This window comes from Aulonocara sp. 'chitande type north' Nkhata Bay, linkage group LG9, assembly GCF_057382095.1.
Source record: "Aulonocara sp. 'chitande type north' Nkhata Bay isolate Kocher_YH1m ecotype deep benthic linkage group LG9, A_spYH_male_GT1.1, whole genome shotgun sequence".
Lineage (NCBI taxonomy): Eukaryota > Metazoa > Chordata > Actinopteri > Cichliformes > Cichlidae > Aulonocara > Aulonocara sp. 'chitande type north' Nkhata Bay.
In genome coordinates, this window is record NC_141352.1 from 29,403,804 (window position 1) to 29,416,255 (window position 12,452).

The following is a 12,452-nucleotide window of genomic DNA, read 5'->3' on the forward strand; positions in this document are numbered from 1 at the left end:
TTAGCAGCAAGGTGAATCGGTGATGCATTAGTGTGGTCTGCACTTCCTCTTCTTTGATTGGGTGAAATGAGTTGAAAGTAATTGGATGAGGGAACCATGGGGAGTGCCCTGCATAATTTCAATAAAACGCCGTTTTAAACGCCGTTACAGCTGGCAGAGAACGCCGTAAAAAACGCCGTTCAAAGATGCATAAAAACGGCGTTTCCGTCTGTCTTTGAACGCCGCTTTTTACGTCACTCGGATGGTGCGTTCAGGGCGCCATCCGAGTGGCGGAAAAAGCGGCGTTTGTCGGAACAGAACGCCGCTTTTTTCGGCGTTTTGAATAATTAAACGGCGTTTTTTACGCCATTTCTTAACCAAACGGGTTAGGAAAGTGGCGATTTATGGCTCTAACGGCTTGCCATACATACTGGCATCACACGCGCGCTCTCAAGCATCAGTATTGTACAATTCTGGGCGTCACGTGAGTTAAGGGCGTTACCATATAACGGAAATCTCCATTGTTCTGTAGCAGTGGTTCTCAAACGTTTCACAATGAGTTTCACCCTTACGAGCGACATCACAGCACAGTAGTATAGGCAGTAGCGGTTTTTGATACGGGCGATTTTCATTTTCGCTGCACAACTAAAGCGTGCAATTTACTTTGTGTGCACTCAAATGGAGTCGAGTCAACCAGCGCAACCTCTGGCCAAGTACCATAGCCTACAGCCAGATTAACTTGTGACACGCAGTAGCGGTTTTTGATACGGGCGACACGGGCGGTTACCCATATCAAAAAATCGTGGTGTGGGTAGAGCTTGGTGATAGAACGATAATGATATGTATTGCGAAATAACTTTTTCTCGATAGAAAAATTAAACTATCGCGATAGACCTCGCCGCTCTTGTCCTCTCAAAAAAAAAAAAAAAAAAAAGCCAATCCAAATTAAGTAGCGCAGAGCCGAACCAATCACAGCCGCAGCATCACGTGACTTGTTACGTGCAGCACAAGCGCCAAGGCGCACATGTGTATTTGTTTGGGAAGCAGCCAGCCGGGCTGCCCAGGTAATGAAGGAAATGAGTTTGCCGATGTGAGATTATAATATTATTTTATGCCATGTTAGACCCCTAATTAAAGATTGTGAATGATTATGTAGTTTTAGTTTGCATTATTCTCCTGAATTAGAAGAAGGTGATAACTATTGCATTTGTTAAACTGAGTTGCATTACATTAGACTGCTGATTTGTTGTGAATGAATGATATTGTTATATGATGCATTATATTGCTGAGTTATAAGAAATACTGTTCGCAGAAAGTCATCGCCTTATTTGTCTGATTAGAAGAGAACAGAGCATACTGGAGTTTTCTGCCCCATCTCAGCAGGAGCAGATAAACGGGGAGCCAAGGTCGTAGCTTAGGCGCCGTGTGAGAGAAAGAATGTGAATGTTTAGGCTTTTATGATAAGGTGGGGGCACCAGAGGCTATAAGAGTTTGATCAATGCTCCACCATTTTGAGATCTGATGCTGTCTGCGCACGGTGTCCATCTCCCACGCGTGTGTTCATTAAAATCATCGTTTGACTCAACCCGGCCGGACCAGTGTTGTTATTGTGGTTTTTCCTCTTGTCTCCATCCCAATATTTGAATCCGTAACACCGACTAGAGAAAAATCAACCGAGAGCGTGAACAAAGGTTACCGAAGAAAAAAACAATTATGTTTCCAATGCTGGAGAGTTTGTCGAATGGAAGAGCCATAGAAGTTCCGTAGTGTGAAGGTATTTCGGCTATTTCAAGTCTGACAAAAAACAGAGTAGCGCGCACTGTAAATTGTGCCGAAAGCAAGTCTGGAAATACAATAAACCAGTGCATGCTCAATCTCTGACTGAAAGCACTAATTCGTCATTCGGCTTTGTCAGACTAAAGTCACTGTTAAAACTGTTTGAAAAGCTCAGCTATAAAACAAGGAGAGATAGAGAATTTCCTTTTAGTTCTCAGTTTATTTGATATCGACAAAAGTAAGTCAATTTTGTCTGTTCTTCTGTAAAACGAACTAAGATTTATTTTTAGAATTAAAATTTTGTTTCTAAGTGGAATTGACAATTTAGTAGTCTGTTTCGTTTGTTCTATTTTGAAACTTAAACTCTTTAGCGGCTGCCTTTTGTGTAGTTTGCAATATTTGCCTTTATTTATCTGAAAAAGTCTCATGTTCCTTAAGTACATCTACCCTGTTGAACTTATTATGGGAAATAAATATTTAAATAAAAACAAGCTGCTGATTATTTCACATTTTACTTGTGAGCAACGGCACATTTAAATCTTACAAATATAGTTATTTGGCTTATATCGTGATAGATATCGTTATCGCCTGAAATGAAAAAAAAAAAACATATGGTGATATGAAAAAATCTTATATCGCCCAGCTCTAGGTGGGGGTTAGTCTTTGCTTAATGATTGTTTTAGTCTTAACCATCCACATTGCTGGCATTGCATCTTTCAATGCCAGCAATGCCAGGTATCAGTGCTCAAACCTTTTGTGTTTGTTTCCAATAAGTTTCCCACCTCGGGAAGCAAAAATGTGTTCTTTTACTTGTCAGGTGAACATATGAGACACTTTGACTCTTCAGTGCAGTGTGGAGCCTAACAAAGATCTGTTTTGTGTCCCAGCTGATCAGCAGGAGGAGAAGAGTCTGACGGAGCAGCAGAGGAACATTTTCAGCTACTTGGACTCAGCTCAGCCACTACAGAGAAAACAATGAGCTCAACACAGAAGGTGACAGACAGAGCAGGGCGATATGACCAAAAATATTTATCACGATATACATTTGAAAATGTGCGTTAATGATGTAGCTGATGATATAATTGACACTAGACAAAATACTTTACAACTCTAAAAAAACACAGTAATAACGACGGCCTGCTAGCATGCTCTACCACAAATAATGTTTGTTGTGTATCTGATGTACGAAAGCTAAACCAGTTCCACATCACGGAAGTTGCAGCATTTTTACAAACCAATTCTGGTTCATCTGTTTCATTCAACGATCCGCTTTCACCCTTCTAATTCTCCGTCGCTGCCATATTTTTTCCTCCATGTGATTGTATATGACAGAAGACGAGCAACATCTGTTGTGGAAGCTAATGGGGTTCCTTATGAATAAACAAATAAACAAACATAGGATTTAATATCACTGAATAGTTATGTATAAATCTATACAAATTATAGAAATATGTAATAGGAAACAACAAAATAATATAAATTATAAAATAATATAAAAGTGTGTGTGTGTGTGTGTGTGTGTGTGTACACACAATCAGGAGAGATGGGCATGATTTTAAACACTGCTTAAACAGTTATGAATTATTTTTAACAGCAGGTTGGATGTAATGTGTTAGAACTACCAGCAGGTGGGGATAAGAGACCTTTAAGGTGTTTGGTGCCACACTCCACCTTCAGGTTTAAAACTAGTGTTAATGGAGGGAGTTTGAAGGTTGAGTTTGTTCCACGACTGCATTTCACTCACTGCCTCTGTTTGTATCTCTGTCACTGCAGGACCAACATGGAGCGAGAAGTCAGCGCTCTCAGGAGGCCGACAAACCTCACAGAAGAAAGGGAGAGAAAACACACACCTGTGACGAGTGTGGGATGGGTTTTGCTAGGAAGAATGAACTAAAACGTCATCAGGTCATCCACACTGGAGAGAGACCGTTCAGCTGTGACTTGTGTGGAAAGTCTTTTTCCTGGAAGGTTGCTCTAAAACAACACCATCTCATCCACAGTGGAGTTAAAGCGTACAGCTGTGATCAGTGTGGCAGAGCTTTTACTCACAGTAGCAGCTTACAGAGGCATCTAGTTAGCCACTCTGGAATTAAGGCGTACAGCTGTGACGAGTGTGGGAAGGAGTTTACTGAGAAGGCTAATCTAAAACAGCATCAGGTCATCCACACTGGAGAGAGACCGTTCAGCTGTGACTTGTGTGGAAAGTCTTTTTCCTGGAAGGATTCCCTAAAAAAACACCAACTCATCCACAGTGAAGTTAAAGCGTACAGCTGTGATCAGTGTGGCAGAGCTTTTACTCAAAGTAGCAGCTTACAGAGGCATCTAGTTACCCACTCTGGAATTAAGGCATACAGCTGTGACATCTGTGGAAAAACCTTCAGTCAGATAGGGCACAGAAATATACACCTACGCATTCACACCAGACATGATGTGTACTGCTGTGAACAGTGTGGCAAAGAGTTTACAACAGACGAAAAGTTACAACGACACATGTTTACCCACACTGAGGGACGACCTTATAAATGTGACCTGTGTGAGAAGACTTTTAAATCTCCACATTACCTGAGACAACACCAACAGATCCACACCAGAAAGAGACTCTACAAGTGCAGTTACTGTGAGGTATGTATTTATATTGTTATCTTGTCATTTTAGCCTGACTGTTTGGAACAACTCTGCTCATTAAACTGTGTTAGCATGTTAGCAATTCTACTGCATGGAAAAGTAGCTCTGAGTGATTATTCAGATTTTCATGTCAGTTATGATTTTAGTATTACTGTAGTATTATGGTGGTAGTATTGTAGTTATTGCAGCCCAGTAAACTGAGTGTGTTAACTGAAACAGTCAAATGTAATTGGACGTCTGCAGAGATGCTCTTTATTTCAGGCGACGTTCAGGATAAAAGTGTTGAAGGACTGACTTACACTGTCTTTGTGTCTTTGTTTAGAAGCAGAGCGACACAGATGGATCCAGTTCTCAACCCTGTCATCACTGTGGTGGTGGGAAAGACTTTCATTGTGACCTTTGTGGAAAAACTTTCAGTTGCCAAGCTGACCTAAAAATACATCAACGTAGACACACTGGAGACAAAGTGAAATACTGCAAAGAATGTGGGAGAAGCTTCCCCACATCAGGTGACTTAAAACGACATGAACTGATTCACAGTGGGGTTAAAAAGCACCTCTGTGATCAGTGTGGGTCATCCTTCACCACTGCAAGGGAGCTTAAAAAACACACAAACGAGTCCACACAGGAGAGAAACCATACAAGTGCAGACACTGTGACAAAAGCTTCTCAGATTCAAGTACTTGTAACAAGCATGAACGTACACACATGGAAGGAAACTACAGCTGTGACCAGTGTGACAAGAGCTTCAGGAATCTCAGTTCATACTCCAAACACAAACGATCCCACGTTACTAATAAACTGTTTCACTGTTACCAATGTGCCAAAACATTCACCTCATTGTCTGCTCTGTGCAAACATCAGCGTGATCACTCAGGGCTGAAATCACTCCCATCACTGGATCACAGTGAATCTGAAGAGACAGAAAGATCCTCTGGTTTCAGTGTCAGACTCAAAAAGCTTGAGATCAGGCTCCACAGAGTTCAGATAGAATCATTTAAACTTGTGTTGAACTGAACTGGTTGCTGGGCTGAACTTCTACATAATACAGATTTACATGGGATCTTATTTTCTGTCGTTTTACTGAGTCAGTTTTGTCCTTTTTTCTCTGTCCTGGTTTTGCTCGTCTGTAAATAATTGAAACTCAGTCAAATAGTTCATTGTTCTCCAGCAAAACGTTTTGGAAACTCATGTTTAACCTTTAAACTCTGACATGTTTTAGCACACAAGGCTTCATCGGGGAGTTCACTCATGATTATTGACACTCACTGACTTTTAATAGTCATTCTATAAATGCTGTCCGTTTAAATGGTCTTACCTGTAAACACTGCTAAATCCACCGGATTCCAGCCAGAGTGGATTCTGGAGTCTTCCCACGCTCCTGTTAGTGATCCTCCATGTGGATGGATGATAACAACCTTCTGAACAATCTAGAAGGAGATGGCCCATATCTATGGGATTGATTTGTGCTAATAATGCCATTGTATGGACTGATAACAGCCGAAGCGGGTGAATAAAGTCACCCAGTCGCTAGCTGTGCCATTACCCAGCATACACCACTCCATCCATAAATGCAATACAGAGGCCCACAGAGGGACAAAAGGACCCCCTGATGATCCTCTAATCGCCTGAGACAAGGTGTGAAACTGGGTGTGGGTCCCAATCAGCCAGAGTTTCGGGTGAGTTCATTGTGAAACCTGGCCCCACCTTATCATGCGAATTCCTGAGATCAGATGGCCCAGGATGTGAGTGGGCGTTAAGGCGTCTGGGAAGGGGTTTTGTCTTTCGGGTGAACCAGTTTTTGTCTGAGCGTGTTGCTGGGTCTGAAATGCACCGGGATGTCATGCTTGGAGAAAACTCTCCTGAGTTTTTCTGATACACCGGCTACATAGGGGATGACAATGTTGTTGCGTCTGTCCTTCTTATCAGGACATCTTATCTTGGTCCCTCTGTGGGGGGTTACTCCCACTAGGTTTATATCTGGGACTCTCCACCATTTGACCTTAGAACTGAAGAAGCTTCTCGGATGAGAGGTGAAACGTCTTCAAGTAACTTAAAGAAGTCCAGACGCTTTTCTTTGCAAGCTCCTTTGACTACGATGACCTGGATGACTGAGAACCTTCACAGACATAAATCCAATATAGCATGTCCTGACTGCGGGGTTTTGGAAACAATTTGAAACGTACAGCTCTGTTATCACTTCCAACATAAATGAAGACAGAAAACTAAAGTGACGTTTGTAGGGTTACTGAAGTTTGGCTAGCTGGTATATAATGATGTGCTACGTGACCGCTAGCGACACAGCCATGTTAGCATAATATAAACAAGCTAACTTTTTTCCACTCGATAAAAGTTAACGTGAGTGTTCTCGGTGGTCAGGAACAAATGTAATCGCATGGCAGGATGCTGTAAAAGGACCAAACTTCAGCCAGGAGAACAACTGAGATAATCCATCCACAATACGAGGTTAGTCATTCATATACTGCTGCGTGGGCTGGGCTGTAGTTACATCCTAAGGTTTTAAAAACTGAGCTTAAATAAATGATTAGCGGTAATAAAAGCCGAGGGAGGTCAACAGTGATCACTGACTGTTTTAGGAGCTTTTTGAGATTAAATAGAAGAAAATACAAAACATTAAACATGTTAACAACACAAAAGCCATATTAAACGCAGACTACTTTAGGTCCGGAAGTAGGATTCGTCACATCATCACTTAACGACCGGATTGAAATCAGTTACACAGCGATTAAAAAGAAACAAAAATGGCAAGAAGCTGTTGTATTATTAACAGCAATAGCCGGTCACATGAGAGCTACGGGAAGCCGACGTGTAAAGAGATCGGTTGTTATCGGATTACGTCGTTGAAGAGAAATTGTTCAAGCCATGTTTCTGAAGTAACAAAGAGCCAACGGATGGCCTGGATTGCAGCCATTCGAAGACTAAATATAACGTCCCAGAACACTCCAGCTCACAGGTTAGTCTGCTCCAAGCATTTCCACAAAGGTAAGTGTTTTGTAGTAGTTAACACGTAATTTTTCATAACATAATTGGTGATATAAGTTACAAGCAAGTCTGGCGCTGAACAGAAATTGTTGCGCTATGGTCCTTTGTTTATTGTGCATAAATGGTGAATTGTCCTGACACAACATTGCGTTTCGCTTCTGTTATTATGGTACATTGACAAAAACATATACTTTTATTCACAGGATAAAACAGTTTTTTTTTGTATCACTAATTGGCCAGTACAATTACAGCATACAATATTATTGTCACTGCTACATTTCTGTGATGCTACCAGAAATTATTTCCACTACTAATTAATTACTGTTGAGCTCAAAGGTCCTATTAATAAACTGTTAACGAATGTGTATTTATGAAGACGATTTGTGAGACTGGTAAACTTATGATACGTACGATGGTCTTTCGGTGCATTTCAAGGTCCTGCACCCATCCGTCGGTAAACTGTACCTGGGCTTGTTGCAGTGACCTGAAGTTACTAAAAACGTCATGAGTGTATGCACTCACTCCAAGAACCGTATAATTATAAATATGAGCGTGGTGAAAGTTGGGCAGCATGCTAACGTATTTTGTCCACTCTGTGTGCTCGTCAGGGTCTAACCCTTTCACTCGTTTGATTTTTTCCTCGTATCTTTTCTTTGACTTTTCATCAAGTCTGTCTTTGTACGGACCGGCATTGTTCTCCTTTGTTTTTTACATACCTTTTTTGGGGGGCAAAGAAAAAGCAAGAAGGTATTGGAACCGGAGAATGAACGTTTTGCGGTGCTGCAAATGCTTGCATTTGATTCATTGGTTTGATTGTTTTGCCACTAGTACCCGGCATGCAATGCGCGAAAGTCACGTGGTCTGTCAATCTCTATTCTGGGTGTCACGTGGGTTGCAGGTGTTACCATATAAGGGAAATTACCATTGTTCTGTAGCAGTGGTTCTCAAACGTTTCACAATGAGTTTCACCCTTACGAGCGACATCAAAGCGCAGTAGTATAGGCCTATTTAACACCACATACACATGAAGACGTTTCACCTCTTATCATCCGAGAAGCTTCTTCCGTTCTAAGGGTCAAATGGTGGAGAGTCCCAGATTTAAATGTATTTCAAGCTTCTTAAAGAAGTCCAGACACTTTTCTTTCCAAGCTCCTTAGACTACAATGACTGAGAACCTTCACAGACACCACATACACATATTTGCCAACATTCAAAAGGTGTGTGGGTGTGGGCCAGGTCCTTCGAAAATCTGGTAGGCTGGACGTGACTGATTGTGAGGTTGGACGGTCTAGCCTTCAGAATTGCATCACAACCTCTCTCAGTGGAGTGAAACTTTGCCGTCTGCTCCTTGCTATCTAAAATATAACCGGACGCATAAATTCTTGACCATCTCACACTTTTGTTTAATCAGTTTTCTGTTTGACGTGTTTTCAGCTGTGTGAAACTCCCAGAGGAACCCTCCCGAGGGAATAATAATGTTTTATTGTGTATGAATGCGAGAGTGAATGAATAGTGGCATTGTAAAGCGCTTTGGGTGCCTTGAAAAGCGCTATATAAATCCAATCCATTATTATTATTATTATTATTATTATTATTATTATTATTATTATTATTATTATTATTATTATTATTATTATTTATTTAATTTAATAACTTTGATCTCAGCCTAACTGATTTAGTCAGGAACAAATAAAACACTGAAAAAAGCCAAACAATAATATTTTTAAGTTGTCTGAGTCAGCGGTCCCCAACCTTTTTTGCGCCACGGACCGGTTTATGCCCGATAATATTTTCACGAACCGGCGTTTAAGGTGTCGCGGATACAACAAAATAAAACTAGTACTGGTACCGAAAAAAAGAAGATTTATTCATAACACACGTGAAAAGACCCAGGAATAATAATAATGGATTGGATTTATATAGGGCTTTTCAAGGCACCCAAAGCGCTTTACAATACCACTATTCATTCACTCTCACATTCATACACTGGTGGAGGCAGCTATAGTTGTAGCCACAGCTGCTCTGGGGCAGACTGACAGAAGCGAGGCTGCCATATCGCGCCATCGGCCCCTCTGGCCAACACCAGTAGGCAAGTAGGGTTAAGTGTCTTGCACAGGGACACAACGACCAGGACAGAGAGCCCAGGGATCGAACCGGCGACCTTCCAGTTACAGATGCGATTCCCAACCCCCTGAGCCACGGTCGCCCATTAAACAGAGTTAACGATAACAAAATAACACTGAAAACCGATATAAACCCTGAAAACCATACATTTCACACCTGAGCCTCAACTCTCGCAGCCGGTACCAAACGACTCACGGACCGGTACCGGTCCGAGACCCGGGGATTGGTTGAAACAATGACGGCTCGTGCGATCTGACACTGATGTTCCTTGAGTATGAACTTCAGCTTGGATCTCTTTAGAAGTCTTTCTGGGCTCTTTTGTTACCTTTCGGATTATCCGTCTCTTTGATCTGTCATCACTTTTCCTCCTGCGGCCACATCCAGGGAGGTTGGCTACAGTTTCATGGATCGTAAATTTCTGAATAACATGTGCAACTGTAGTCACAGGAACATCTAGCTGCTGGTAGATGGTCTTATAGCCTTTAACTTTAACATGCTTGTCTATGATTTTCTTTCTGATCTCCTGAGACAACTCCTTCCTTTGCTTCCTCTGGTCCATGTTGAGTGTGGTACTCACCATGTCACCAAACAACACCTGGAGTCCTATATATAGGCCCACTGACTTATTACAAGATTGTAGACACCTGTGATGCTGATTAGTGGACACACCTTGAATTAACATGTCGCTTTGGTCACATTCTTTTCATTCTTTTCATTCTTTTCTAGGGGTACCATCATTTTAGTCCAGCCCTGTTTCATCCATTTATTATTTAAATAATTCAGTTGAAGCATGGTTGAAAAGCAATGTCTGATTTTCATTGGTTAAGATTCATAGAATTTTATTTATTATTACTTTTGTCAGATTAAAGTTTTTTTCTGTGACCATTGTGAGTTCTTCTTTCATTGACTGAAGGGTACCAACAATTTTGTCCACGTCTACAGCGCTACTCCCTCGGACCGAGAAACTCCTCTCTCGGGCCTGGGTGACGGTATTGCTCTTGAGCTCATGTAGAGCACACTGTCCTTGCTAGGGACGTTTGACGGCAGATTCCTCTTCACTCAAGTCTTCCTCCGACAGCTGGCTTCGCCAATTCACTGTTGCTGGCTGCAAAGGGTTACTACTCACTTGCAGAAGGGGCCCCCACCACTGGCAATAAGCTGCTCTTTATAGAGGACTCATGCTCGGGGAGACGTTTTCTGGTACACTCTCTCTCCCAGAAGAGCCCCGGGAACGCTTGTCGTCTTTGCATACCTCCACAATTACATATTGTTTAGTCTTTAAAAAAAATTGAGATTTTCCGTTTACCACCAGAGAGAGACTAAGTACTACTAGTGGTATGTGTACCACAGTTTGAGAACCACTGTTCTAAACCATGCTGTGAAACTCCTGGGGACCACCCCTTAAGGGTGAGATTAAAAGTATATGTGTATGACTGAGGGGCTGCCCCTCAGATCTGCTCTGGGAGAAACATAAGAATGTAGAAGAGGTGAAGGGAGTGTGTGTTTTTAAAAAAAATAAACAAGCAAATACGTTCGATACAGTGCTTTCGGTTCTGTAGGCATATGTATCGAACAATACAAAATCTTTTATTTGTTTTATCAACTTTTCTTCCAACGATGCTGTCTGTGTTGAGCGCTCAGTGGATCTGCGTTCGACTACCCCGCCTAGGCTGCATTGTCGAGTGCAGATCCACTGAGCGCAGCGCAAGCTAGCAAGACAGAAGCCAAGCTCGTTGCAATATGGCAACTGCCTCAACGCTACCCGAAATTGAACCTCCCCCACCTTCATTCAGATCTGGCGTTTGAAACTATCTTGATGTTCATGTGAAGCATGACCCTGAAGGTAAGCGCGTCATGGACAAAAGTAAAACAGTATGTCCGATGTGCCACGCAATGCTCAATTGGTGGGAACTAGTGCGTTAGCGCAGTTAGCTTGTTAACGTGTTGATGCCGTACAGCCCCACGCACACGATCCATGGTAACTCGTTAAGGGAGATTTGCAGCGTTATGGCGTTAACGTCATTTTAACGAGTTTAACGCTGACAGCACTAGTGGGAACACAATGAATATGACTGCACATTTACACCGACATCATCCTAGTGCAAAGACAAGTGGAAGCAGACAAAAACAACAAGCACGCATGCTACAAACTTCACCCGAGTCATTTAGGCAGCCGTTAGCACATGATTCTCCTTATGGGGACCTGATGTTTAATATGCTGCTGAGAATATAGCCCAGAAGAAGCGTATAGAATAGCTTTTTTTTTGGAAAGAGCCATTTCTCTGTAATAAACTCTTTTCCAAAGATGATTGAGTTTTCTATCAGATTTATTTATTTTTGTTGTTTCATCAACATTAAATTTAAAAACTGTACTTTTGAGTTAAAATATATATTTATAATTTTAATAAATGACAAATTAAAAAGGCATGAACATTTTTTTTTTTGTATCGAAAAAATATTGAACTGTGACACCAAAGTATCGAACTGAACTGTGAATTTTGTGTATCGTTGCACCCCTAGTTGGAGGTAAAAGTGCTACAATGAAAAACATTTCAAGAAAATGTAAAATAAATGTATTCCAGGATAAAACTCAGCTGTCTTTGTCTTATCGCTGCAAATCGGTGTGTCGGCCCACTGGGCATTTGATTCTAATAACAGGCCTCAGTCTCTCCTGCTACTGGTCTGCATACTGCTAAATTTGGTATCGGTGCTCAAACCTTTTGTGTCTGTTTGCCCACTTGGGGAAGCAAAATCTTTTTGTTTTTTGTTGTCAGATGAACATATGAGACACTTTGACTCTTCAGTGCAGTGTGGAGCCTAACAAAGATCTGTTTTGTGTCCCAGCTGATCAGCAGGAGGAGAAGAGTCTGACGGAGCAGCAGAGGAACATTTTCAGCTACTTGGACTCAGCTCAGCCACTACAGAGAAAACAATGAGCTCAACAC

The 12,452-nt window shown here is 41.6% G+C and overlaps 1 protein-coding gene across 1 annotated transcript; it reads left to right on the top strand.

Annotated features, from left to right (window-relative positions):
• Nucleotides 1-451: 451 nt before the first annotated feature.
• LOC147322337 (uncharacterized) lies at nt 452-10,519 on the top strand. The gene is made up of 3 exons (XM_086305043.1): nt 452-2,748; nt 3,529-4,377; nt 10,421-10,519. The coding sequence occupies exons 1-3, from the start codon at nt 2,731-2,733 to the stop codon at nt 10,517-10,519; spliced, it is 966 nt and encodes a 321-aa protein (XP_086161169.1). The 5' UTR covers nt 452-2,730.
• Nucleotides 10,520-12,452: the final 1,933 nt, after the last annotated feature.